The sequence below is a fragment of the Geotrypetes seraphini genome, chromosome 4 (assembly GCF_902459505.1).
Source record: "Geotrypetes seraphini chromosome 4, aGeoSer1.1, whole genome shotgun sequence".
In the NCBI taxonomy this organism is placed as follows: domain Eukaryota; kingdom Metazoa; phylum Chordata; class Amphibia; order Gymnophiona; family Dermophiidae; genus Geotrypetes; species Geotrypetes seraphini.
The window spans coordinates 59,620,361-59,647,738 of NC_047087.1; the positions used below are offsets into that span (position 1 = coordinate 59,620,361).

The 27,378-nt window shown below is 41.6% G+C and overlaps 1 protein-coding gene across 5 annotated transcripts in view; it reads left to right on the forward strand.

The window, feature by feature from the left end:
• FTO (FTO alpha-ketoglutarate dependent dioxygenase) overlaps positions 1–27,378 on the forward strand; it is a 658,378-nt gene that overhangs the window by 281,894 nt on the left and 349,106 nt on the right. Inside the window, exon 8 of one of the 5 annotated variants that reach the window (XM_033943301.1) lies at positions 9,303–9,381. The exons of the other annotated variants lie outside the window; for them this stretch is intronic. Coding sequence (XP_033799192.1) covers positions 9,303–9,323 — 21 coding nt within the window. The 3' untranslated portion in view covers positions 9,324–9,381. Of the gene's footprint in view, positions 1–9,302; positions 9,382–27,378 lie in introns of those variants that run through there. 5 annotated transcript variants of the gene reach the window in all.

The following is a 27,378-nucleotide window of genomic DNA, read 5'->3' on the forward strand; positions in this document are numbered from 1 at the left end:
TCAATATTTTGCTTCAGCTTTTATTATGTGCAGCCCATTGTCTAATATTTAATGCAACCTGTTCTCTCTCATGCTGAACACCCTCCCCCACCAAAAACATTAGCTATCATATCAGGATGAACTCAAATAAGTTTAAGCAAAGGAATGCCTAAAGATTTGGAAGATTTTCAAGTAGAAAACAAATATCAAATATGTATTAAAGAATTGCAGCACAAATGACGCTGATCGGTAAGGGCAAAAAAACACCACTTTTCCGGGTATGACGCCTAAACGGAACAGATTACTTACAGTCATATATCCATTAGTACAGTGCTTAGAATGAAGATTAGCGTGTGAGAAAAATGGAGCTCCACCTCACATGCATTCAAGCACACTTGGGAATATGGGTTTGGGGCTCAGTGAAAGCAGCGCTTTTAACCATTGAGCTACCACTCTTTTGTCTCAGCCTACTATGACATTATAGCTAAACTCCTTTTCCCTTAGCACTTCACTAAGATATGATATGACAAGGGAGCCAGAGACATTGGAGCAAAAGTTGCTGTAGCTCAGTGAGGAAAGGCACTCTCTACCAATCTTCCGGGCTTTGAGGGTTCAAATCCAAGCCTGTATTTTACTTGTGGCATATCTACCTTCCAGGTGCACTTTGATGATGCTTTCCACTTCTTATAGGAGTTGAATATAACATTACTGTACAACTTTGCTGTGTAGCAGAAAAATAAACTTTTCCCCCTTCCATGCTAAAAATTTGAGTTCAACTCATCTTATATTTCTCCTTTTAAACATGGCATACTTTGTTAGTTTTTATCATGGTAAAGTATACATTTCTGAAATGGTGAAGAAACAATAATATACAACTGCAGTGTTTTGTCTCTTAGCAGAATTAACGGCCTATAAGAAGCGGCATAAGCAAATCCAAACTGCTATAAGCACAAGAAAGCATTTCTAGCTCAACACGGTAATGCTCCTGTTCCGAGCTCTGACCTCTGAAACTCCCCGGTTCGACTCCCACCTTTGCTCATTTTAATAAGGTCCTAGTTTTTTCCTATTAGCTCTTATAAAAGGGTCTACATGGTGGACTTTGCCATTTGTAAGGTGCACATTTCCCTTTCCAGGCAAACCTATTTTCAACTTACCATGGCTCGGACATCCTAAGCATTGATGAGAGGAAACCTTTCCTCTGACAGCAAGATGACATTTGTGGATCGCCTGGTGCATTGAAAGCAGTGCATGCACATAGATCTTATGCATATTCATTGGGGAAATCCTGAAAACCCGGCTGGATTGCGGCCCTCAAGGAGGGACTTTGAGATCCCTGGTCTAGCCTGACTTTAGTTCCTAGCAGTCGGAAAATACTAAGAATTATCCCACGGCTGATTTTCAGCACCCGCCGGTGCCCCAGCTGCCCTCTCCTACCTCCGATCCGCTCCTAATCCGCATTTGCGGTTATTCGAAATTCATGGGTGTTCCTGGAACGGAACCCCCGCGAATTTCGGGGGAGTACTGTATACAGTATATAAAGTAAAGATCCATTGTTCTTGTTTCCAGGAGCAGTGGAATGCCTTTTTGTTTGGGGGTGCCCAAGCTCTGACCCAGACCCCACCCCATAATAATAGTACTAATTGTAATGCCATTTCTTCCATTCATTCTTCATATACACGCAATATAATCTTATTAACAATATATAACGGTAACCACATAATTACACTACACAAAGCACACTGAAACATCTGCATTCCTTAATGCCATGATCTGAAAGGAGTTTTTCCTCTCTGTCTTAAAGCAGCTAATACAACAAGGCAAATCAACCCTATTCTACCTCTAGTTAACCCTTTATTTGGCATTGTCTTCTATGGCTCTTATGGGAGATCTGCATCTCCAAATGCCTGTTACTTGGCACTGTTGCTATCGTTCAACATCGAGTTAGGTAAAGCAGCCAGTTTCACCATCTGTCAATTAAAGGGTTAAAAAGTAATACAATCAAACACCCAGATCGTCACAGAAAACAGCCTCTCCTTTCGCAGCCCCCAATGACTGCTGCTGTAATAGGAATTACATCTACTAGTTTAACAATATTTAATTCAGCTGTACTATTCCTTATCTACTCGTAATTAACTCAAAAAGGTGCATGTGGCACCTGAAAAATGAACATGAAAATTGTCAAGCTACTAAAATATTTATTTTACTAATGATGAACAACATTTGGGACATCTTCTTTTATGCTCTACAGGCCCCTCCCCCCACACGCACACACTTACATACACCTGTTTTCTAGCCCACTCCCCAATGCTCTCCCAAGAAGCCACAGTGCAACACTGGAGAAAAAGAAAAAGTGATACATGTTTCCTGTTTTGTACAAAATATAAAAATAGCAGAAATAAAATTTAAAAACTGATATATTACAGTCATTGTACTATGGGCTCCTTTTACGAAGCTGCATTAGCGACTTTATCGCATGCACATTTCTAGCACGTGCTAACCCCCGCACTAGCCGAAAAACTACCGCCTGCTTAAGAGGAGGTGGTAGCGGCTAGCGCAGCCGGAAAATTAGCGCGCGTTAAACCGCTAACGTGGCTTCGTAAAAGGAGCCCTATAGGTTAAATACAAATAAAACAAAATGTGGACAATATGATACCATTTTATTGGACAAAATACATTTTTCAATTAGCTTTTAGAGGCCAAAACTTCTTTCCTCAGGTTAGGACAGTTTACAGCAGTTAAGGTACCCTGTTCTAACGTGGAAGGAGGGTTTGGTCTCCAAACATTAATCAAAAATGTATTAAAATTAATCCAATAAAAAAAAGATATCAACGTATTTCCATTTTCATTATTTGTTAACATTTATTGACACACCTACCACACTTCTTTATCCTAATCTAAAAATTAAATTAATTTTTCTCCATTTGTTGTCTGGTCATTTTACTTTTTCTAAATATGTTGGTCTCAGTCTCTGGTTTCCGCTTTCCTTGTTTTCCACTTAACTCTCTTGCCAAGACTTCCTATCAATTTATCATTTTTCTCTTCTTTCTTCTTTTCCACTTGACTTTCTTTAATTTATTTTTCTGCCTCTGTCCAGGTTTAATCCTTTCCTACTATACAATATACAGTTCCTCCCTTTTTTACTGACTACCTATAGCTTGCTATCTCTTTTCCTAACTCTGGCTCTCCTATTTCAATTTCTCTAATTTTCCATTCTCTCACTAACTTTATCCTCTTTCTTCTCCCCCATCCAGCATTTGTCCCTGTCTCCTATTTCTATCCATCTGCCCCCTTCTCTCTCTTCCCTCCCGTCCAGTGCCTGACCTTCTCTCTTCCCTTCCACTCATCTGCCACCGTTCCTCCCTTTCAACGTCTGCTTCCTCTCCACCTTTTATCCAACATCTGCAACCTTTCCTCTTCCCCTTCCATCTAGTATTTGCCCCTCTCTCTCCTCCCATCCAGTGCCTGAACTCTCTCTCCCCATCCATCCTGCTCCTGACCTGCTCTCTCCCTTTGCATCCAGTGCTTGACCCCTCTCTATCTCTTCCCCTTTCATCCAGTGCCTAAACTCCTCTCTCCTCTCCACCCAGCACCTGACCTCCTCTCTTCCACTTCCATCCAGCATCTTCCCCCTCTCCTTCTTTCCAATCAGCATCTGCCCCTATCTCCCCATCCATCCATCATCTGCCCCTCTCTCTCTCCCTTCTATCCAGTGTCTGCACCCTCCCTCTCTTTCAGTCCTCTCTTTTATACAGTGTTTTTACATTTTTCTTTCCCCTCCCCTTCCATTCAGCACCTGACCCCTCCCTCCTCCTTTCCATCCATTGCTTGACCCCCTTCTTCCCCCTTCCATCCAGCATTTGTCTCTCCTTCTCTCTGGCAGTGGTAAAACAAAGATAAAGGCATCACAGGGCTGCTTTATTCATCCTCACTCCTAATGGCTCTGCCACCTTCTGACATCACTTTCAGTTCTGGAACAGAGCCAGCAGCCACGAGGATGAATAGAATGTCCCCGTGATGCCGTTATCTTTGTTTTGCCACTACTGAAAAATTAGCAGTGGTAGCTGGGTATGGGGAGATTTTTTTTATGGGGGGTACCATGGCACCAGGGGTTTCCCTCCATTCTGATGCCCATGCTTCACTCCCAGTTCAATGCTCTCAAAAGATAGGAAAATGTGAGTGTAACACTTGCTGCATTTCTCTCAATTCTTCTCTCAGTATAATCTCTTCTTGCAGTAGATGGTAAAAAATTCAAAATTTCTATTAGGAGGGTTTATGATCCTCTGTCACTTTATTAAAAAAAAAAAAAATCTGAAATGAGTTGGGCCACAGAAGGTTAGATTTGATCCAAGCTTTATTTAAAGAGAAGCAGTTCTGTATGTTTGGACAGTTAAGCCTCACTGATCATGCCGATCGCACTCTATTTGGGGGGGGGGGGAATGGGAAGGAATTTAATCCAAATCAGTTTCCTAAGGTTACATTCCTAAGGCATTATGGGACAAAGATCTGGAACAATTGCTCACGCATACTACTTATGGGGAATTTAGGAAACACCTAAAACCATATCTGTTCCTGAAGTATTTAGGCAACTAACCTGTACAATCCTACTCCACAATAACTGATCTCTAGCGCTTTTAATAACTAGCTTCTAACCTTGTTAATTCTAATTAATTTGTAACATCTTTTAACCATTGTAAACCGCATAGAACTTCATGGTCCTGCGGTATATAAACTGTTATTATTATTATTTTCAGGGCAAACTGAGCCAGTTCTGGTTTTACCTCCATTGCATACGTGTGCTTATTTTTCTGAGATAAGTGAGACTAAAAGTTATTGCATATAGAAGAGTAAATCTAGTTTGGGCTCTAAAAAATGTAGCTAGTAGTTATAACCCTGCAGCAACCTTATCCCTACTTTGCGTACGGGAAAAATGAAGACTGGTGATGGCATATCTAAAAGTCACTATCTTGGTATTCTATGAATCTGCTTATTTCAGTGCTTTATGCCTGAAGTAAAATGTTGTTTGAACTTAAATTGTGATTTAAATAATGATCTTTAATCACAAAGTTATTCTACTTGACGTGTATTGTCCAGGTGTTTCTAATCTCTTAAAAAAAAAAAAAAATTAATACATATATAAAGGGGAATGTTTAACCTAATCAGTCGAGGAGCTGACAGCAAAAAGAAAAGCCCTGTATGTACCCCATTTTCTAGAAAATGCATTTGCAATTCTGAGCGAGTTCAGCCCTGAGCCTGCAAAACAAAATGTGTGCTGAAAGCACAAAGAACCCAGTTTATGATTCTCTTTGAAGTGTTTTTGCAACAGGATAAGGAAAATTTTAGAAACTGTCTGATAGCGTTCTGGGTAAATACTTAAACCCCTTTAGAGAATTTCACACACAGATACTGTGCAACAGAAAAAAAGGATACTTATGTTTTCTAAAGCCGCTACAGCCTACAGCTTTGTACTTAAAGACAGAGGTGTTGAATAGAATCCTTCTGAGGATACATCCAGTGACAATATCAGCGGGAACATCAGAGCAAACCAGTGGATAGCGCTTTCCATTTTTAACCCTTATGGAGGTGGTTGATATGTCATCTTTTGTCAGCATGAAACACTCAACACGTCTGGTATAAACTGGGAATGTTAAGAATGGCAGCTCACAGCTGCTAATCACTTTTACAGCCTAACCTTGCCTCTTAAAGAAGCCTTTATTGGTGCTGTTGTTCAGTGCCAGGATTTTTACTACTTTTTCTAAGTATCTGTGACCATAATATTGCTGATATTTCAGATGCCATGTTGTGGCCATCGGATTATGTAGAAAAAACGATTACTTCTATTTTAGGGAAAAAAAATTGTGGGGTTTCATCTTCCCTCTAGGTCCTATCTAGAGTTCTTCATATCATCATTCTCTTCTTCTCTGGTATAAGTTCTGATTTCAGGCCCTCTAGCAAAATTGTGCTGAGGGGCTCACATGATGGCAGGAGAGAGAAGGAGCACTTCCCTCTCCTTACCTCCTCAGATAAAATGTTAAGCCTTTATTGTAGCTGGCAGAAGTTGAACATGGCAAATTTTGGAACTTACCTCGGGCAGTTTGCCACAGCGCCACCTAGTCTTCTTCAGTTACCCAGTCTTTGGCTACTGGGGAACTCATACTTCAAAATCATGTGACTCATATCATAAGACTTGGCCATACTGCAGCCGAAGATGATACATTACATTAGAGATTTCTGTTCCGCCATTGCCGTGATACGTGTAAATGCTTCTGTTGCAGAACCACATTGGATAATTGAAGAAGGTTGTGGCATGGCAACACTGTTTGAGGGACATACAGGGCTTGATTCTGTAAATGGCAACATAAGTGCTCTACCACCTCCTAACACAATAGTTTTAATTGGCTTTAATCAGTGTGGTAATTGACTGTGCCCTTAAAAAACAATGAAAATTTTTTTTTTAAAAGCAGGTGTCATAATCGCGTCTACAGCAAGCTGCCTAAAGGCGCCTAAGGTTAAAGTAGGCTTGGTTAAGCATGGAGATAACCTTAGGCGTCGTTAGGTGCGATTCTCAAAAGAACTAAGTCATCTGCAATATAGGCCATTAAAATCCTGGCCTACAGCCTAAGTTTTGAGATAGGCGCTCTTAGCCGCGATTCTTTAAATGGCACCTAAGCGTGATTGACCCACAGCCAGTAGGTGGCTACTGATTTAGGCGTCATTTACAGAATCCAGCCCACAATGTGGGCCACATTTTGCCTCCACTCTGCTCTCTTCTGTGTTTCATCAGTTGCTAAGACCCATACTAGGGTTACCTGATTTTCCCGAAGGAAAATCCGGTTCCCAAGGCCCCTCCTCAGGCCTGCCCAGTTCCGCCCATGTCACGCCCTGTCACACCTCCTAGCCCCAGCCCCAACCCCCTTAACCTGTTCGTGCTTCGGGACAGCATCCGCGCATGCAACAGGATGACGTTGCACATGTGATATCACTATTTTGCATTTATGCATTCGTGGATGCCGTCCCAACGTTGGAAGCTTTTCAAATCTTGGACAAAGTGCCGAGTTTTGAAAAGCCTTCTGGACCCCCGGATATGTCCTTAAAAGGAGGACATGTCTGGGGAAATCCGGACATCTGGTAACCCTATCCCATGCTTTACTGGACCCTTACACATTGTGGAGTAGTGCTGCCCAATTTCTGATTTGAATCTGGTGAATCGATTTGTTGTTAAGAAAAACCGGATTCACCGATTCGAGGCGGCCCCAAGACCCGTTCATGGCATAAAGGCTTTCCTTCTGCCGCCCGCCGGAGTTTTTCCCATCTAATGTAACTTACTGTTTTGAGAAACCGGAAGTTACATCAGAAGGACTTGGGAGCGCCGAGCGGACCTCGTGCAGTGTTCCTGCGGCAGCAAAGCTATTATTTGTATTTTTATGGCATGCCGGTGGCATCAAAGCTGATATTTGGGGCTTTTTGGGGCTGGCTTTCTCCTTTCTCCTTCACACTGCGGAAGCATTTCTCCTCTCCTCCCCACAAATTCACAGTGTAAATATGAGAATTGGGCAAGGGGGCTGGAGAAGCTGAGAATCAGGCAGGGAGGCTGGGGAAGCTGAAGCTGAGAATCAGGCGGGGGGCTGGGGAAGCTGAGAATTGAGCAGGGGAACTAGGGAAGCTGAGAATCGGGCAGGGGGCTGGGGAAGCTTTGAGAATGATTTGCTTTGGGGGATTGGGAAGCTGAGAATGGGGGGGGGGGGAGGAATATGGGGCCCTTTCTTTGGGGATGCTCTGGGGAAGTTATTACTTTCATTGTACCTAAACTATTATTCAGTAGAAAAAATTTAGTTTGTTCAATCAAATCCTATCTGGACATTGGACTTCTATGTGTGAATGTTCTGCATTCACTCATAGAAGTTCAGATAGGATTTGATTGAACAAACTAAATTTTTTCTACTGAATAATAGTTTGGATGTTCCTATTTTTGACATGATATTGCCTTGGTTAAATAAAATATTTAAAATGTTTAAACTTAAACTCATTGAAAGGGAATCGAATCAAAAAATCAAGTGAATCGAATCAAAAAATCAATTCAACAGGGCGAATTGAATCAAAATATTTTTCTCTGAATCGGACAGCACTAATATGGAGGTTACTTGGGCAGAATTTACTCCACTATTCTCCATTAATAGGTCGACAAACAGAGATGTCTGTCTTCAAGTGTGTTTCCCTGTTATTTAGGGGAAAAATAAAAGTAAGCTCTTTCTGGACACTCATGCTAATAGTATTGCTTCATATTGTAGCTAGTATAGGTGCCATCTTCTTGCCCAGAGAATGATATTCCATTATACTCTAAGTACATATGTTAGTAACTGTGATTTTGAGTAGTAGTCGAAAAGCTTCAGCAGATGCCAGTTGGTCCTCTTGGGCTGATGGGCAAAATAGTGATTGGAAAGGGAAAGAGGTGAGACTTCGAATACAATGCTGAGATAAAGACAGAGGACCTAGGTCACTGAAGAGAAAGGAATTAGATATTGTATCTCATTGTTTTCAACCGCAAAAGAGATTATATTAAAAAAAAATACCAACCAGAATATATGTATATAAAATGTAGGGGGTGGGGTATGGTGAGGAGAAGATGGGATCGGATTTGCCCCGGCTCTCTTTTCCTTCCATTCTTTCTTCATCTTCATATTTCAGCCTCCAGTCCTATGTGCCCTTTCTTGATTTCTTTCACACATATACATGAAATATGATCTTCCCTTTCTCTTTCTCACACACAGGCAAACCTTCCTGTTTCTGTCCTTTTCCTTCAGACCCTCAAGGAGTTATCTCAAAATTATAAATTAAGTAAGTGTTGTAGCCTGGGAACAAATAAAAACACTATTAAAAAAATAGCATTAAACCAAGACAAAAAAGCACAAACTGCACTCAGTAGAATACCACATCAAGGGGGAAAAGCAAGATGACAACACTCAGTTCTGTCAGGTTGAAGTGCAGTGGAGCTGTAATCTTGTCTTTCCTGGTGCCTTCCTTTGTGTTATTTTCTGATATGGACAAGAGGAAGGGACATTCTTTCATTGAACCAGGAGCTGCTGCTTCTATCTTGGTGCTTGGTCCGATTGATAGTTATGTGCTTCACAGCCCAAACTCAACAGATACTTTAACAGAGAGGATGCTGGGAGGAAAGCAGTCAGCTGGAGAGGTGACAGCTCCCCCATTCCTAGAGACAATGCTGAGTCCCGAGGAGTGCAGGACCTTCCTTCTCCTGCAGATTTATCTAAGCAGAGGGGTAGAAGAAATCTAATCATGATTAAGCTCAGTGTTTTTCTGATTCTCAGATTTGGTGTTCAGAGCTGTAGAAAGGCCTACCCAAAAGAAGAAACAGCTGTGTTTGCTGCTTAGAAAGAGGATTCAACAAATGGGAGCATATTTCTTATTGAAGTATTCCTACAAATGCTTTGATCACTGTAAGAATGTAAATATGTATTTTTTAATGCATATCAATTGTTCTGTTTTTAAGTGATAAAGCTGTTTTAGATAGATGTGTAGGTGGTATTGAATTTAGTGATCCTTCTGAGTGACCTATATTTAAAATGTGTTCTAAGCCTGCACAGTCTTGAAATGTCTTGGTTTTTATGTTTTTTTTTACTCCTATATGTATCTGAAGCCTTCCAATATACTGGACTTTAGTTTCACTTGCTGATTATAATTGGGTGTATTTTCTTGAACATTTTTTTTTCCTTTTTATTGTTTTCAAAGCTCTCAATTTGGTGCTTGTGGTAAACACTGGGTATGCACTGCAAAGCTGCATTATATCTGGTAAAATAACCTCAGCTAAAAGTTCCCCTTCCTGAAGGACACACTAACCCTCTGGGTCTACTTTAAAAATGTATTAGTGTCTAGTGGGCTAGGCAGGAGAGATTCAAATGGCTATGGTAACTCCTAGTTAGTCTTGCCCCCCATTAGGGGACATGTTTTTGTATAATGACAAAGAAGCAATTACACAGAAATGCAATTTCTAGTGGTAGTACCATGAGACTACTGCTAAGGGTTGCCAGCAAGACACAGAGAATTTCAGAGGTAGGCCTGGGGATGAGACTTGGGAAATTGGGAGGCTTCTGCTGGGGAAAGGGGAATTTTTAGGTGGGGAATAATGGTTTATAAAAACAGCAAAGAAAAACAAAGAAAAATCCAACGGGTCTGCAGTGAAAGGCGAACAGCGAAAACAAGGAAAAGACTACATAGTAGAATGTACAAGGTACAGGAATCTTTATTTAAAAAAAAAAAAAACAACAACTCTACAAAATTGTAATCCATAAAAATGGCTCTCAAATACATGGAGTGCGGTCCCAACATGGTCCATGATTCTGAGAAACACTCCTTCTTCAATAATCCAAAATATCCAATGTATCACATATAGAGAGTCATGCAGAAAACAATGTTGTGATAAGGTCATCAAAATTTTTGTATCGGAGGCAAGAAATTCTCCGGATCCCTGAAGAAGGAGTTTCTCTGAAACACGGCCTGTGTTAGGTCCGCACTCCATGTATTTGAGAGCCATTTTTATGGATTACAATTTTGTAAAATTTTGGGGGTTTTTTAAACAAAGATTCCTGTGCCTTGTACATTCTACTCTGCAGTATTTTCCTTGTAAAAAACAACATCCATTCTGATACCAGCAGACTACAAAATGAATCTACCACACTACAACAATAGTTCTTATGCCTGAAGGTGTCATCTTTATGTAGTTACAGTAGGTTTTGAGTGTGTTTTGGAGGGCTCACTATACAGGATATAGTGACATGTACCTGGGATTTTTAAAAGTGACATTCACTGCAGTACCCCCAGAGTGCCCCTCTGCTCTGCTGGGCTCAGTAGTGTGTCTGGCCATCTGAAGCTATACCATGGGGTGCTGAAAAGTTCTCAACCCATCCAAGAAGAGATGTGGATATGGTTCAATCAGTGATCTGAAACAATATCAAAATATAGAATTTTGTTTCCACAAATTGACACTTAAAATATCTTTTCAGCTACAGTAGCAAAATAATGCTCAGAATTTAGGAAGTTGGTTGGTTGGGCTGAGAACTTTTCAGCACCCCTCATAATACAGGCTAGAATGTACTGGGGAGGAGGGGGGTTTCCACATCTTTGGATAGTGGGAGGGGCATAAGGGGGGGGGGGGCAGATCATGCCTTAATCTCTCCAGTGGTCATCTGGTCTGTGTACCTTTTTGACCTTTATTTGTTTTTTTAAACAGGTCTAGATCCAAACATCTAAGAAAAGCCCTGGATATTTTGTGAAAGGTTTGATTATCCGTGCAGAATGTCCAAATCCTAAGCCTACCCTAAGCCCACCCAAAACATGGCCTCTTAAGATTTAGACACACTGGAGACAAAACAACCAGAAAGACATCTGGAAAGTCAGTTTTGAAAATGCCCACTTGGACGTTATGACTAGTAAGACATCCAAGTGTCAGTTTGTGCTTTCTTTAGGATGTCTATCTTTCTTGAAATGAGCCCTATATAGAATAGTACCTAGTACTTAGAAACATAGAAACATGATGGCAGATAAAGGCCAAATGGCCCATCCAGTCTGCCCATCCACAGTAACCATTATCTCTTTCCCTCTCCGAGAGATCCCACGTGCCTATCCCAGGCCCTTTTGAATTCAGACACAGTCTCTGTCTCCACCACTGAGCCTATCACCTCTTAACTTCATCCTATGCCCTCTCATTGCAGAGTTTCCTTTCAAATGAAAGAGACTCGACTCATGCGCATTTATATTATGTAGGTATTTAAACATCTCTATCATATCTCCCCTCTCCCGCCTTTCCTCCAAAGTATTCAGATTGAGATCTTTAGGTCTGTCCCCATACGCCTTATGATGAAGACCACATACTATTTTAGTAGCCTTCCTTTGGACCGACTCCACCCTTTTTATAAGTATGCATTAAATGCACGTAATGCTAGTATTCTATAACTCACCAGACGAATTGGAGGACATTTTGTAGTGCACATCATTCTTATCTGGACAATTCCACTTTGGTTTCTGCATATTTGTGCTTGTGGTGTTGTTTTTACCCCTGTTTCTTTCTTCAGTATTCTATAACTTATATACGCAATCATCACCTAACTTTAGGTGCCAAGTTATAGAATGAATACAAACTTGGTGGGCACTTTAATAAATGTAGTCCACAGCTTTGGTTGTGCAAAGAAGGTCAAGCCTTTTTAAGTGTGACTGTAAAGTATCAGAATTCTGTATATTTCTGTAGTCCAAAATAGCAAACCAAGCAGTACTCAGTCACAAGGAAATCAACATATAGGTTCTATAAAAATCACAGTTATAAATCTAGCTAAACATAAATGGAGCATTTCAGAGAGTTATTTACACTACAAATAAATCTGGTAGACAGCAATGAAATATATTAAGTAGTGCCAAAAACACCAACAGAATAAAAAGTCACCTTGCCTTATTCTGTATCCTGAATATACTAATAAAGACTGGAATGACCCATAATATGATGGATATATATGAGACCAAATGCAGTATAATCACTATTTAGCAATAAAGTTACATAGATTTTCAGACTAAAAAAAGATTCTGTCTAGCAAACTCTGGTCCTTTACTTTTCTATGCATTATTAGATAAGTGTTGAAAAACTGCTGAGGGGACGGGTAAGATGACTGAACATCTTACCTGGTCATTTTGAGAAAGTTTTTCAGGCTAACCTAGACAGTTATGTTTGAGTCTGAAAATTCACTTAAATGTGGGTTAAATTTAGATCTGTTGTTTATGCAACCAGAGTGGTATTGGTTCATTTATCTACTGAATGCTAAAAATGCACACTGATTAAATCCAAAATGCTCACCTTTACTAAACAGCTAGATTTGTGCACCATGGGCCAGATTTTGTAAATGGCACCTACATCTGGCAAAAATGGCGCTATTCACATGTCAGTCACACATAGGCTTCCCACAAATATACTGCTGGGTGATGATGAATTCTAAATAAAGTGTCCCAAAGTAATGAATCACTCAAAGAACAAAAAAGCAAAGGGCACTCAATAAATAAATAAAAAAAAACTTTATAAATTTACAAAAGGAGCAGAACCTTTAGCTGGTATGAAAATCACGAACAAGGAAAAACACCTTGTGATGTGATTTAATATGTCTATCATTGCTCCATCCTGATTTTATATAAAGTTTTTTTTTAATGATTTTGGCTTTGGTTTTCATCTTATAAAGATAACATGTCTTCAAAAGAATATATGTAAATTTCTTCAAAATTTCTTGAGATACTTTATAATTCTTTGAAAAATGTATTTCTACTTAGCTCATTTTCCAAATCACAGCGGTAACAGGAGTTTTCTCACTGTGGCTGGGTCTGGCGGGGTCTTACGTGTTTCGCCAATAAGGCTTCTTCAGAGAACCCGCTTAAAGATAATTATCATTCAGAAGGAGAGCTGCACACTTCCATAACTCTCTTGACTTCTCCAATTTCCGGTTCAAAGTGGTATTTAAACAATTTCGTCTCTTCAACTAGTAAATCACAAAATTACAATAGCAAACATGGTTAAGGCAGATTCTTTTCTTCAAATGCCGACTAATAAATCACAAAAATGCAGTAACAGCTGAGTTTTTAACTCTTTCTTAAACTGAAACCGGTTTACACACAATCGCAATTGGCCCACCAGAGCATTCCACATTTTAACCTCAGCAATACAGAAAGTCATCTCTCTAATATCTGTATAATTTCCTTGCACCATTGGAATTAATAGTTTTTAATTTTCGGATTGTAAAGATCTATTATCTTAAAGATCTTAGGCTTATAGAGTACCACAGCTTGTTGAAAGTACCATGGTGCTTGATGGTAAATGATCTGGTGGACCACTGAAATAACTTTATGTTGCACCCGAAATACAACTAGTAACCAATGTAATTACTTCAGAATTGGCGTAATATATGCTATCCTGTCAACTCTCATTACTAACCTAGCTGCAGCATTTTGTACTAATTGTAACACTTTCTCTCATGTTTTCAAAATTCCAAGAGAGAGAGCATTATAATAGATACTAGTCTTTAAGCCCGTTACATTAACGGGTGCTAGAATAGATGTGTCTGTCTGTCTGTGTTTCTTTATCTCTCTCTCTCCTTGGCCACTGTCTGTATCCTTCTGTCTCCCCCTCCCCCCCCGAGCAAAGCTGTCTGCCCCCAGCACCCACCTCCCCCCCAAATGTTTCTCCATGGCCTTCTTCTGTCTTCCTCCCCCAGAGCAAAGCTGTCTATCCCCAGCTGTCTATCCCCAAAGCAGCCCCCTTTCCCTATCTCTCCTTGGTCCCTTCTGTCTCCCCCCAGCACACCCCTCCCCCCAAAGCAGCCCCCTTTTCATCTCCCTGTCTCTCCATGGCCCCCTTCTGTCTCCCCCCCAGAGCAAAGCTGTTTGCCCCAAGCACACCCCTCCCCCCAAAGCAGCCCCCTTTCCCTCTCCCGCTGACTCTCTCTCTCTGGCCCCCTTTCTCTGTCTGTCTTTCTGTCCCTCTCCCTGCCCCTGTGTCTTTCTTTCTTTCTGTCTCCCTCCCTCCCGCTGTCTGTCTGTCATTTTTCCCCATTTCCCTGTGCAGTAGCATTTCCATCCCACTTCCCTATGCAGCAGCAACAGCATTTCCCTCCTATCCCCCCTTTCCTGTGTAGAAGCAGTAGCAGCATTTTCCCCCACTCCCCCTTTCCCTTCTCTTACCTTCTCTTCCCTGCTCCATTCGGTCCCTCCCCCTTCTTTTACTGCCATTATCGATCCGGCCTGCTCCTGACCCTCCCACCGCCGACAAACCTCGGGTCTGCAGCCGCGTAGGCAGCACTATAAACACGCTGCTTTGCGCCCTTCTCTGCCGATTTCCTCTGCCGCGTCTCTGATGACATAATCGGAGACAGACGCGGCAGAGGAAATCGGCAGAGAAGGGCGCGAAGCAGCGTGTTTATAGTGCTGTCTACGCCGCTGGAGCCGGGAGGCGACGGAGAGGGCAGGGGGTGCTAGCGGCCGGCAGCCGCCGCTCCTCAGGTAGAGAGCAGGGAAGGGTGCGCATGCGCACTTGTCTTGTCTCGCGTGAGGCCAGACCGTAAGCCGTGCATGCGAACTTCCTATGGGTCGCTACAGCTCACGGAAAACGGACGCACGCATAGGAAGTGCGCATGCGCGGCTTACCATTTTATTATATTAGATGGTAGGAAAAAGCAAAAAAGTGAAGACAATTGGAAGTCACACTAGATTGGTTACTTGTGCTTGTTTGGGAGTTTTCCTTTAAGTCAGTGTCTCGCAAACTTTGTCAAACCGCAACGTACGAAACAAAGTGGCTGTGGCTCGAGGCATCTGGAACTGTGCAGACATTGAGGTGATGATGTCACGCACAGGTGTGATGTCATCACGTCAACATCCACGCATGCGCAAGGCCCTCCAGATGGGCCCTGAGCTGCCAGTGGGAGGTGCCGGCAGGGAAGACTCGTGGAGAGAAGGAGGGGCTCTGGCGCCGGCTGATTGCCTACAGGATGTGCCTCTCGCCATGAGCCTCTCCTCCTCCCCAGCGTCTTGCGGCACACCTGAAATCTCAGGAGGCGCATAGTTTGCGATTCACTACTTCAAGTTAAAAGAATGCTACTATAAGCAGTCAGAAGAATAGCTTTCCTGTCCTAGCATTCTAAGAGACATCTGAGTTTTCATCCCATTATGTTTTGTCAGAAAGAATTACAAGATTATTATGGTTTGTGCTAGCACTGGTTGGATTTTAGATCCCTTAATAATTATCAAGCAACAGATACACTACATGAAATGCTCAAGATGGTAAAGTTATCGTAGGTCAACCACTTTGACTTTATGGTACAGTTCCCCTCAAGCTTTCAGCTGCTTCAGCCTGCACATCTTATGTGAAGGACCATTAAATGGAGTAGCTTAACAGGAATTGACCTTGCATGTAGATAAGGCAGGACTGAAAAGTTCAAACTGCGGGAAAGAGAGGATGCGGCAGTCAAAATATATTTAGAACTAGTACAGTTCTTTGTGTCACCTGATGCTGTGTACTCTAAATGGTCAATTTGTTATTTGCTTCTGTTTGCTCTTTTACGGCCTGGTGATGGTGTGATCTGATGTAAGGATCTGAACCAAAAACGCTGGACATTTCATTTAGTTGAGCAAGAATAACAATTATTTGAGTTGCTGTTTTCTCATGGTATAGGAATGTCTTCCGGTATTAAAATCCCTGATTCTAGAGTGTATTAAAGTTTTGGATTACTGGAAATGTCATTGGTCATACAGCACTTTAGTTATTGTCCCTTGATATTTTGCTCATTGGAAAATTTACTTGTTTGAAAGCTAACGTTTGACAGTTGAAATAAGTCTGCAAATACTGCAAAGTTAGGACACACAAAACAGAGAAAATGATGGCAGATAAAGGAATGGAGGAGTAGCTTAATGGATAATGCAGTGGCTGAACTGCATTCAGCTCCAACTATAGCTTCTTGTGACTCTGAGCAAGTCATTTAACCCTCCATTGCCCCGATACAAATTAGTACTTTTATCAAATATAAAATTATAGAATTAAAATATCAAATTACAATTCAGTAAATGTTTTCTACATACTTTATAATATCATGATCTTATTAACAGTATCTTAAAGAGTCTGAAAAGTGATCTTCTATTTGGACTAGCCATTTGTTAAAATTTTTTTTTATTTTTTATCATAATTTTTATTAGATTTGTGGTTGCCACCCAAGAGTTCCTTTAATTTTGGGAAAAGATGAAAGTCCTATGGTGCCAGGTCCGAGCTGTATGGAGGATAGTCTGGTATCTCCCACCAAAACCTCTGCAACACTTCTGCTGTGTTTCGAGCAACATGAGGATGTGGGTTTTCTTGCAGCAGACATACTACCGTAGTGAGCAGACCTTGTTAAATAACCGATACCATTTCCGTATATTTGCCTCATTGATTACATCTTCACCATACACTTCAATTAGCTGTCGATGAATTTCAGCTAGGTGAATGTTCTTTGCATTTTAAAAATGAATCACCGATCACAGCTCACAATTGGAGGGATTGATGAAAGACATGGTTAATGAAATACCTCTGCAAAATTAAATCTGACACACTGAAAAGCTTGGCATTCATAGGCAAGTCTAGACATGTACCCGACAATGTTCCAGTCCAAAGCGCCTACTTAGGATTCATACTTTAAAAATGGCCCTAGTACATACACAACTTCTAAAATACTACTACTGCTACTATTAATTATTTCTATAGTGCTATAAATAGTTAGGCATGCAAGTACTTTGTAACTGTTGCCAATTAACGGACAATTATTAAATTAAAATGTGTGTGCAACTGATATTATTCTATAAATTGCACATGCAAATTTGTGTACTGAGAATACATTTGGGTGTGCACGTTTATAGAATTAGGAGTTTGTGTGGACTTCATAAAATAAAGGCAGGTCAAAAGGGAATGAAGTGCTGGTTAGAGCCATAAAAAAACATGCAATATTTTTTGTTTTCTAATGGTGTTTCTTTTATAACTGTTAAAACCACTTTTCCAATGTAAAAATATAAAAGAAAAAAAAACAACATACAGTACAGAATATTTGCTAAGAACACCAAATATGTTGAAATGAAAGTCCTCAAAACCACAATGTGCCTCTTATTTGATCTCTCTACACTTGGCATAAGCCACAGTAACTCTTCCACAAACAAAAGTCATCCAGAGGAAAGCCATCACAAAGCATTTTTCTTCTTCTGAGATCCCGCACAATAAAATAAAAGTTTGTGTCTGCCACGTGGGCTTGCAACTGAGCTTAAAAGAAGAAACCACTCTAATATCCTTTGGCTTTGTGTAAGTGATACATCCTACTTCTTAGAAAGGAGGAAGTCATACATAAACAGGATAAAGGGAAGAAACAGTAGTTGGTTTTCATGATAAATATTAGAGTGAAAGATTTGTTCATCAAAGTGAAAGATAAAAACATCTTAATCTTTTCACCTATTTTGCTTGGATACACTGAAATATAAGCTATGTATTTAGTATAATTTCTAGCATTTTTAGCAGAGTTTGTTGTGTTTCAATATCTAGGATAAAGAATAAGGGGAACTGGATTTGTTGCTGTCAGTGATGTCATTATCTAGTAGACTTTTTACCAGAAAAGAAATAAGAAGAAAATCAGAGATCGCCCACTGAACCATCTCTATCCACGTTTCAGTGGCACAACTTACTGTATCTTCCACAAGTGCCACTATGGACACTCTAGGACAGTGGTCTCAAACGCGCGGCCTGGGAGCCACATGCGGCCCGCCAGGTACTATTTTGAGGCCCTCGGTATGTTTATCATAATCACAAAAGTAAAATAAAACAGTTTCTTGATCATATGTCTCTTTAGCTATAAATGACAATATTATTATTAAGACTTAGCCAAAAGGAAAGATTTAAAGTTAAAGAGTTTTACCTCATGCAAAATTGTCATTTCTTTAATAAGACATTAACTATTTTTTTCTGAGGCCCTCCAAGTACCGACAAATCCAAAATGTGGCCCAGCAAAGGTCTGAGTTTGAGACCACTGCCCTAGAGGGAAATGGTGCAAGTGTGGACATGATATATAGAAAATGCAGATGGGATATGTAATGATAAAGGCACATACCCTAATTTGCAACAGAAATAAACTGAGAATATAGTGAAGTGAGAAAGCATGAGCAAATGTATTGGAATATATAAAAAAAAAGGTATATAAAAGATGTATGTAATTAAGTTTAATATGACTTAAAAATAAGTTTTATTTTAGGTATCACTAGGCATCCTAGACATAGGCACCACTCCATTAGACCAGCTTTTCACTTGCCTAATTTGACAGCGCCTATATCAGACATCTATTTGCCACCATAACCACACCTTCTGTTTGAAATAGGTACAATCCATCATCCTCTCCAGATTGGATTATTGCAATTCTATCTACCTCAGCCTAACCAAGAAAAGCCTCCACAGACTTCAGTGGATTCAGAACGCCGCAGCTAAGCTTGTTTTCGCGAAAAGCAAATTTGATCACGTTTCACCACTCCTGTCTAAGCTCCATTGGCTCCCAGTAATCCCCAGGATCCACTTCAAATGTGTGTGTCTGGCCTACAAGATCCTACATGGCATCCTTCCTGCCGTTATCCCTCTATCCTGGAACTCCCCAACCCCTACTTCCTCCAGATCCTCCCAAATTTTTAAACTATCCTTCCTTTCCATAAAAGGTATTTCCCATGCAGGCAAACTTGGGTCATCCCTCCCCTTTAGAATCACTGAGATCTGGAATAACCTCACCTCCCCACTCCGAACCTCAAGCTCCCTCCAACTCTTCCGCAAACACCTAAAAACCTGGCTATTCTCAAAACTGTAACACATCCCCCCTCTTAGGCCTCTCACCTTCCCCCTTTACACCTAACTCTTTAATCTCTCCACTGTAGTTCCTCTCTCATCCTTCTTCCTGTAAACCGTGCCGAGTTCCGCATTCGTGGAGATGGTGCGGTATATAAACCCAAGGTTTAGTTTAGTTTAGTCATTAGGCATTGTTAGGCATGGGAGAGAGCCTCTACAGGCAGCACTAGGCATCCTAAGTTTGGTGCCAAACTCATAAATTGTTTATTTAATGTTTGTTTTTGATTGGCTGAAATCCGGCGTGGCGAATTACTATGCTGATTAAGCCAATTAATCAAAATTGGGGTGCCTAGCGGCGTCTAATGTAGGCACTCTATATAGAATACAGCCCTAAATGCTTTCTGAAAATCCAGATACAATGTATTTGCTGGCTCACTCCTATTGACATATTTATTGTTATCTTCAAAAAATTCTAATGGATTAATCAGACATAATTTCCTTTTGTTAAACCATTATAGCCTCTTCTCTGTTAAGTCATGTTTTTCTATATAAACACAAATTTTTCTCTTAAAAATAGCATCCACCATTCTAATCAGGTTTGCTGATCTGCAGTCACTTAGATCACCCCTGGAGCTCTTTTCAAAAATCAGTGGTATGTACCCTCTCCAGTCATCACATACAGGGGTCTGTATGTTATTTTCAACTGTTCGGACATGGTTCTGCACGTGTTTGACATCCAGTATTTAAGATCAGCTCCAAAATGTTGTAGCTGTCATAGAAAAATGCCTTACTAAAACATGCACCATCTTTAGAGGTCAGATGGAGCTGAAACTTGAACAGCTGTACAACAAGCATCCTAGATTGTTTTTAATTGTCTCTCCTTTCTCTAACAGCAGTAATTCTTGTTTATATTGTCAAGAACCTTTCCACGGAGCACAAGCACACCATACTTTGAGGTCACATGTTTAACCCCATTGCGTGGTTACAATGCATATGGCCTCCTTTTGTCTTTCATTAATGTGTGCTGAAGTAGTATACTGGGAGGGTGCAAGGCTTAAATAACTTATTGTAAAACTATCACAATGAGAGCATATTTTGGTCGCCATACCACAGTTGTTTAGTATTGGCCTTGTGCATCCAACCGCAAACCCGTTTATTCATGTCACCAGAGAAGACTTTTTTTTTCCTGCCGTTTCGCTCTTTTGACCTCTGTTGCTTCTGACTGACTTTCCAGATTCACTTGAGAAAAATGTGTTCCCCCTTTGACTGCTTATGGTCACACAATATTTTGACAATGCAACTTGGATGGGGATGTTTTATGTTTTGAGCCCTGTTAACAAGACTGCACTGGTTACTTTATTGAATTTTTGTGTAGAAGCTTGGAACCAACTGGACTAGAAATATACTTTTTAAAGTTCAATCAACAGGATCTAGTCCATTTTCTTTGTGTGTTTTAATCAGATTCATTCAGTTAAGAAAAGTGTTTAACTCAAGGTTTATGGGCCTTATTCACAAAGGATGTTTCCCCATTCTATGCCTATGGAAAAAAATCTTTCACAGATAAGACTCTATGAGAGGAAGTTATTAATGTCAAGTTATTTTAGCACAAGGTCCATTTTATACAAGGAGACACTGTGCTAAAAAAATAAACCTGACTTTGTTATAAATTAACCTGACTTAATAATAGCCCACATTGATAACCTCCCCCACCCCCAAGGGGGTTAGATTGTAACTGAGTTCACATAGAAATATTATACATATACTTTACCCTGTGAGGGTACTAGTAAATTTTTAGAATAAAAGCGTATATATTTATGAAGTTTATGAAATTTATGCTTTGAGGCCAGGATTCTGTAACTGGCGCCATTGTCAGCGGCTGCCTTGAAAGTGGTCCCCGAACACGTGTCAAATGACATGATGGCACTGGATATAGAATTACGCCTCCGGCAAAGGTAGGCACCAGAATTGTAGGCAAGGATTTTCTAGGCCTACATTTCTGGTTCCTACTTTTGATGTGAATCATGCCTCCATAGGTGCTTTAGGCCGCCTAAAGCCACTTCCGGCGTTAGCCATGCTCACAGTGGCATTGGTGGCCTAAAGCACCTGAGATGCGATTCTGGCTCTGATTTTTTTAGGCATCAGAAGGTGCCGTGAAACTTAGTAAGTACAGTAAAACCTTGGATTGCAAATAACTTGGTTTGTTTTGCAAGACAAGCAAAACATATTTTAACTTGATATACAAGCACTGTCTTGCAATACAAGTACATACAGTATACACACATCACAACTGAGCCGATGGTTCTTCTCTGTCTGACGCTGCAGGAGTGTAGTGACTGTTCTAAACAAGCAATGTCTTGCAATACAAGTATGTAAAGCGTTTTGTATTAAAGTTTTGGGGTTTTGGAACGAATCATCTAAGTTTCCATTATTTCCTGTGGGGAAATTTGTTTTGATATACGAGTGTTTTGGATTACAAGCATGTTTTTGGAACAAATTAGGCTCACAAATCAAGATTTTACTGTATTATTTTACCACACACAGATTTTTGGGTTTAATTTATGCCCATACATTTGTATTTTGAAAAATAGATACAGAAATGCAGATTTTTCCCCAGCTTCCACCCTTGCTAAGCTCATTTAGTTACACATGTACAGGGGGTGTGTGTAGTTTTATAAGCACCTATTTCTGTGCATTAAGCATTGTTTTGAAAATAGTTTTTTGTATGGCTATGAACAGGGTTACCATATGGTTCCAGAAAAAGGAAGACGGACTAAGACATCCAGGTTTTACTTCCACTGAAAGCAATGGAAGTAAAACCCGGATATCTCAATCCGTCCTCCTTTTTCTGGAGCCATATGGGAGCCCTAGCTTTGACAAAAGGCCAGATTAAGGTAAAGGCAAAATGGGCACATGCCTAGGGCCCAAATGTTTATGGAGGCCCCCTCAAATGTGCTTAAGACTCAGGAGATTGGGATTGCCAGCTGTTTGGGTTTACTCAGAATTTAAGATATTTGCATTCATATCTAGAAGCTATAAGGATAGCTAATACGAGTATGTGTGAACCTTTTTAGTGTTTTTTAAGCGTATCTGTAGCTATCCAGTTCCTGTTTGGCTAAATCCCATTAAGCAATCAAGTACACGGTATTTAACAGCACTTAACCGGTTAGTGCAGTTGAATATCGCTGCTAACTGGCCATCTCTTAACCAATCATGTTAGGGGCATAAGCAGAGAGCCTACTTAGCTGGTTAGTGGCAATTTTTAGCTAAGAACTGCTTTAAGTTAAGATAGCAAAAAGGCTGTCCCAATGTTATGCGGTGAAGTTAACTTGACGCCGGTTTGACTATTGGTCGGTGCCTGATTAACTTCTAAGTCACCACAGATACCTGGATATTCAATGCTGTGAACTGTTCATGCCCTGGTATTGAATATCCAGGGTCAGTTCATCCTGTAGTTGGAAAGATATGTTTTTAAAAATATACCAGTACAAGGATTTTGTGTCCTTTGCATGTGAAATATTAATGCTTTATCCTTCAGACATGGCCTCAAACACTACCACCCATCCACTGCAGTGTGGTGTACTGTGTCCCAGGCAAGCAAGGAAAGCATAATACATGGGGCCTGATTCTGTATAGGACTCCGGTCTCGGCGGCCACTTAAGAAGCGGCTCAAAATCGTGTGTCAATCTCTCACCGGTGTCCTATACAGAATCGCATCTACATCACTGAACAGACACCTTACCTCCCCCCCCCCCCTTATTTTCTAACCGGTGCCCATATCAACTGGTGCCGGTTAGAGAATCGCGCCTGCCTGCCACCTATCTTTGCCAAGGAATCCCTTGCCATCTGCTGAATCCCCAATCAGCTGAGCCAGCAGGACTCCCTGAAACTGAGGCTTCGGGGAGTCCTGCCGGCTGAAATGATTGGGGAAAAATACCTGCCGTGATCAGCTGAGTTGGCTTTGGTAGAGGACCCCCCAGACACCTGAGATCGGCAGGAGGGATCAACACTCCCTCTTCCTAACACCCCCCCCCCCCTCCTTGAGATCAGCAGGAAGGATTCCCACTCCCTCCTGCCGCTGGGCCTCTTGAACCTCCAACCCCAAAACCCCACCGCAAAACTTCGACATCTCCCTTTGGTATCTGGGCCAGAGTCTTAGGCCCCTCCTAGTGCATCCCAGGATGCACCGTGAAGGAGGCCTAAGGCCCTGATTAGCCAAGGTGCCTAAGGCATTTCCTATGGGAGGGGTCTTAGGTATCTGGGTCAATCAGGGTCTTAGGCACCTCCCCGGTGCATTGCAGGATGCACCAGGAAGCGGAAGATCCGTCATTTTGAAGAGGCGGGACTGCCGGCATGAGGGAGTGGGTGTCCCTCCTGCCGGTCTTCTTCTACAGGTACTGGGGGGATATCAGAGGCTCAGGGGTGATGGGGTGGCAGGTGGAGTGTTGGGAGTTCGGGGGGTGGCAGGTGTTTAGGGGGTCTGGTGGCAGGAGCAAGTGGGCATCCCTCCCGCTTATCTTGAGGGGGGTGTTGAGGGATGTTAGGCAGGAGGGAGTAGGCATCTTCCTGTCAATCTTGGGGGGGGTGTCATGCAGGAGGGAGTGGGCATCCCTCCTGCCAATCTATAGGACGGGTGTCAGGGGTGGGGGTGTCCTTTGCCACAGCTGGCTCAGATGATCATGGCAGGGGTTTTTTCCCCCAATCAGTTGAGCCAGCAGGACTCCCCGAAGCTGCGGTTTGGGGAGTCCTGCTGGCTCAGGTGATTGGGGATTCCCGTGCCGTGATCATCTCAGCCGGCTGTGACATCTACTTTTACAATTGAAATGTAGACCAGCATTTTGTAGGTCTACATTTCAGGTGTCTGTTGCAGCTCTAGGGAGATGCTTTGGTATGTTTAACATGCTCAAGGCCACTTCTGTGCAAAATGTCGGTCCTTGCTCAAATTTTTTTTTAAAAAGTGCATCCTGATTGGCTGCCTAAAATTGGAATACACAATCAGCCCCTTGGTGTCCAGAAATAATGAGACCCTTTATGTAGTTTCAAAATACTTTGCAATTGTTTAAATATGTAGGGCACCTTTTACTAAACCTCATTAGAGGTTTCTACTGGTAAATTAATTGTATGAGCATCGGCGCATTTACCTTCTGGGCCTGCAGTGGAAACCTCTCGCAGTTTAGTAAAAAACAGTGTTAGTATGAGCTTTCAAAATACATTATAGATTAAGAACTAGTTGAAAGATAGAAAACAGAGAGTGGGTTTAAATGGTCAATGTTCTCAGTGGAGAAGGGTAAATAGTAGGGTTCATAATCTAATCAAAGCAACCATTTACCAGCCAGAAAATAATCACAAAAAAAGCTGATAAATAAATGCTTGAATAGATCAGGCAGCATGTGAACACTTTTTTCAGGAGGAAAAGCCTCAGAACTCCATTAGGGAAACCTCTTTCCAAATTAGAAAGGGTTGAGTAACTTCAGTGGCAAAAACCTCTTTCCCACCTGTGTTACAGCTTATGTTCTAAATTTAGCATAGATAAATGCAATACAGTACTCTCCTGCTATTTGCGGGGGTTCCGTTCCCAGTATGGCAATTCTTATGTTCTTATTAGTAAAATGTTGTTGTTTTTTTTTAGTTAATTCATGATTTGTGTTCAAAGTGTCCTCCTTCAACCTTGACACATTCATAAATCCTTTGACACCACTAAATTGTTGGCTCACTGGGGTTTCATTAATTAAGAATTCAACTGTTTTGTGAGCTTGATGCGCTGGAGCTTCATGCTGTAGAAAGTACTCAGAAATGTCTTGAATTTCAGGCAGAAGTTTCTGCTGCAATAAGACAATGGGTTATTTGGAAATTTGTTGGGAGTCCTGTTTTTTCATGACACTGTGCTTGATCTTTTCCATGGCAGTGGCCTAAGGGACCTAGCCAATTGGAGTCCTAGGCCATTTCCAGTGCATTCCAGAATGCACTGGGAGAGAGGCCTAAGATTCCAGTTAGCCCAGGTGCCAAAGGCCCCTCCCCGGCACATCCCAGGATTCACTGGGAAGGGGAAGGCCCACCATTCAGTGGAGGCGGGCCTGCCAACCAAAAGGATTAAGCATCCCTCTGGCCAGCCAACTAAAGAAGGGTGGGTTTGAGGGGGGATGGAGTGCCAGAGGATGTCTCAGGGGTGCCAGAGGATGTCTTGGGGGTGTTCCTGCAGGAGGGACTAGGCATCCCTCCTGCCGATGATCTTTGGGGGAGGGTTCTAGCAAGACTGGGCATCCCTCCTGTCAATGATCTTTGAGGTGGGGTTCTGGGAGGAAGGACTGGGCATCCCTGCTGTCAATGATCTTTAGGGGGGTGGGTTCCGACAGGAGGGACTAGGCATCCCTCCTGCCAGTGGATGTGTCGGGGTGGCGGCAGGAGGAATTGGACCTTCCTCCTGCCGCAGACATGCGGGGATGGGTGGGAGTTCGGGCAGGAGGGACTGGGCATCCCTTCTGCCAGTACTCCGTGGAGGAGATGGGTTTCCTGCCATGGCCGCTAAACTGATAACGCCAGGGAGATTCCCTTGCCATGATCAGCTCAGCGGTAACCCAATTCCCTAACCGGCACCTGTGACATGGATGCCGGTTAGAGAATTGTGGTGTTAGGTGGGCTTAGGTGTCTGTCCGTGAGGATAGATGCAATTCTATAGAGGACGCCCATGTGTAATTCTCAAAAGCTACTTAGGTGGCTTCTGAGACCAGACGTCCTGTACAAAATTTGATCCTTACTTCTTAAGAATTTAGTTTCATTTTTGCATTAACAGTGGTGTTTAATGTATACAATGATTTAGCAGACTGGCATTTTTGCATATAACATTATTTTGTATTTGTATTAAAACCAGACATTAGTGCTTAAATGTTAATACGCTTTGGTAAATATACTCGTTAAGCATTACAAAACACATCATTAAATTGTGAAGTTATTTATTTTGATGTCTGAAAGCTTTACCCTCTTGGAGGAACATTTCCACATGAATGACTTTTGAATGTGCCATGTTGAAGTATCTCTTTAAACCAGCTTCCTTTATCTTGAAATGCACTGGTTGAAGAAACTTGAAATGTAGACTGTACTTGGTGGTATAGCGGGCAATATAACAGTGCATCTCTATTTAAGGGTCTGTTCTATAAAGGAAAGTAGATGCCTACTATCCTTTGTAGTATACTAGCGCGACAGGTTAGATATGAACATATAATTTAAGCATGAGCACTTATTTCAGGCATAGAGCTGATGTAATGAGATCATGCCTAAATGCTGGAGATACGCACATAACATAGTATTGCATAAGGAAATTGTATCTGCCTATCTGTAAAATTCCTGCTGTGTAAGATATGCACATTTAGAGAATGGCACTTAGGTGGAATTTTGGCATTTGTATTTCCATGTGTGCACGTGCAGATACTTACTGCTATATCTGGTGGGGATACCCAAGGCCCGCCAGCAGAACAAGTCTACCACCAATCTGGCAGTCAGTGGTACTTTTCATGGACTGCTGCCATGCTGGCTCCAACCCCCCCCCCCACCCCCCCGCTCACGCTCAGGGTTTGCACATGTATGAACACTGAATATGTGCAGGGGAGCCAACATGGCAATGGCCCCTGGAAAGGACCACCGGCTGCCAGGTTGCAAGTGGAGGACCTATTCCACTGGCGGCACTTTTAGATCCCTGCCAGCTCAAGTATTTGGAGGTTAAGTAATGGAGCATGGAGAGCAAGACGGGAACAGAGCTAGGTAGCAAGAGAGTTAATTTGATCCTTAAATGTGAGTGAAGAATCAATGAGAATGCCTAATACTAAAGAGGAAAACTCGATTTTCAAAGACTCTCCCGAATCTAAGTTCAGAACAGAAGGGAGGGAGTCTAATTTTGGGCCCAACCAAAGGAGTTTTGTCTTAACAGCATTTAGCTTCATCTGAACCATCAGTGTCCAGGACTGTAGTCTAGCAATACAGTGGTTATTATTAGATGTCAAATTATCCAAATCTGGGTCAATCTTAAATAATATAAAGAT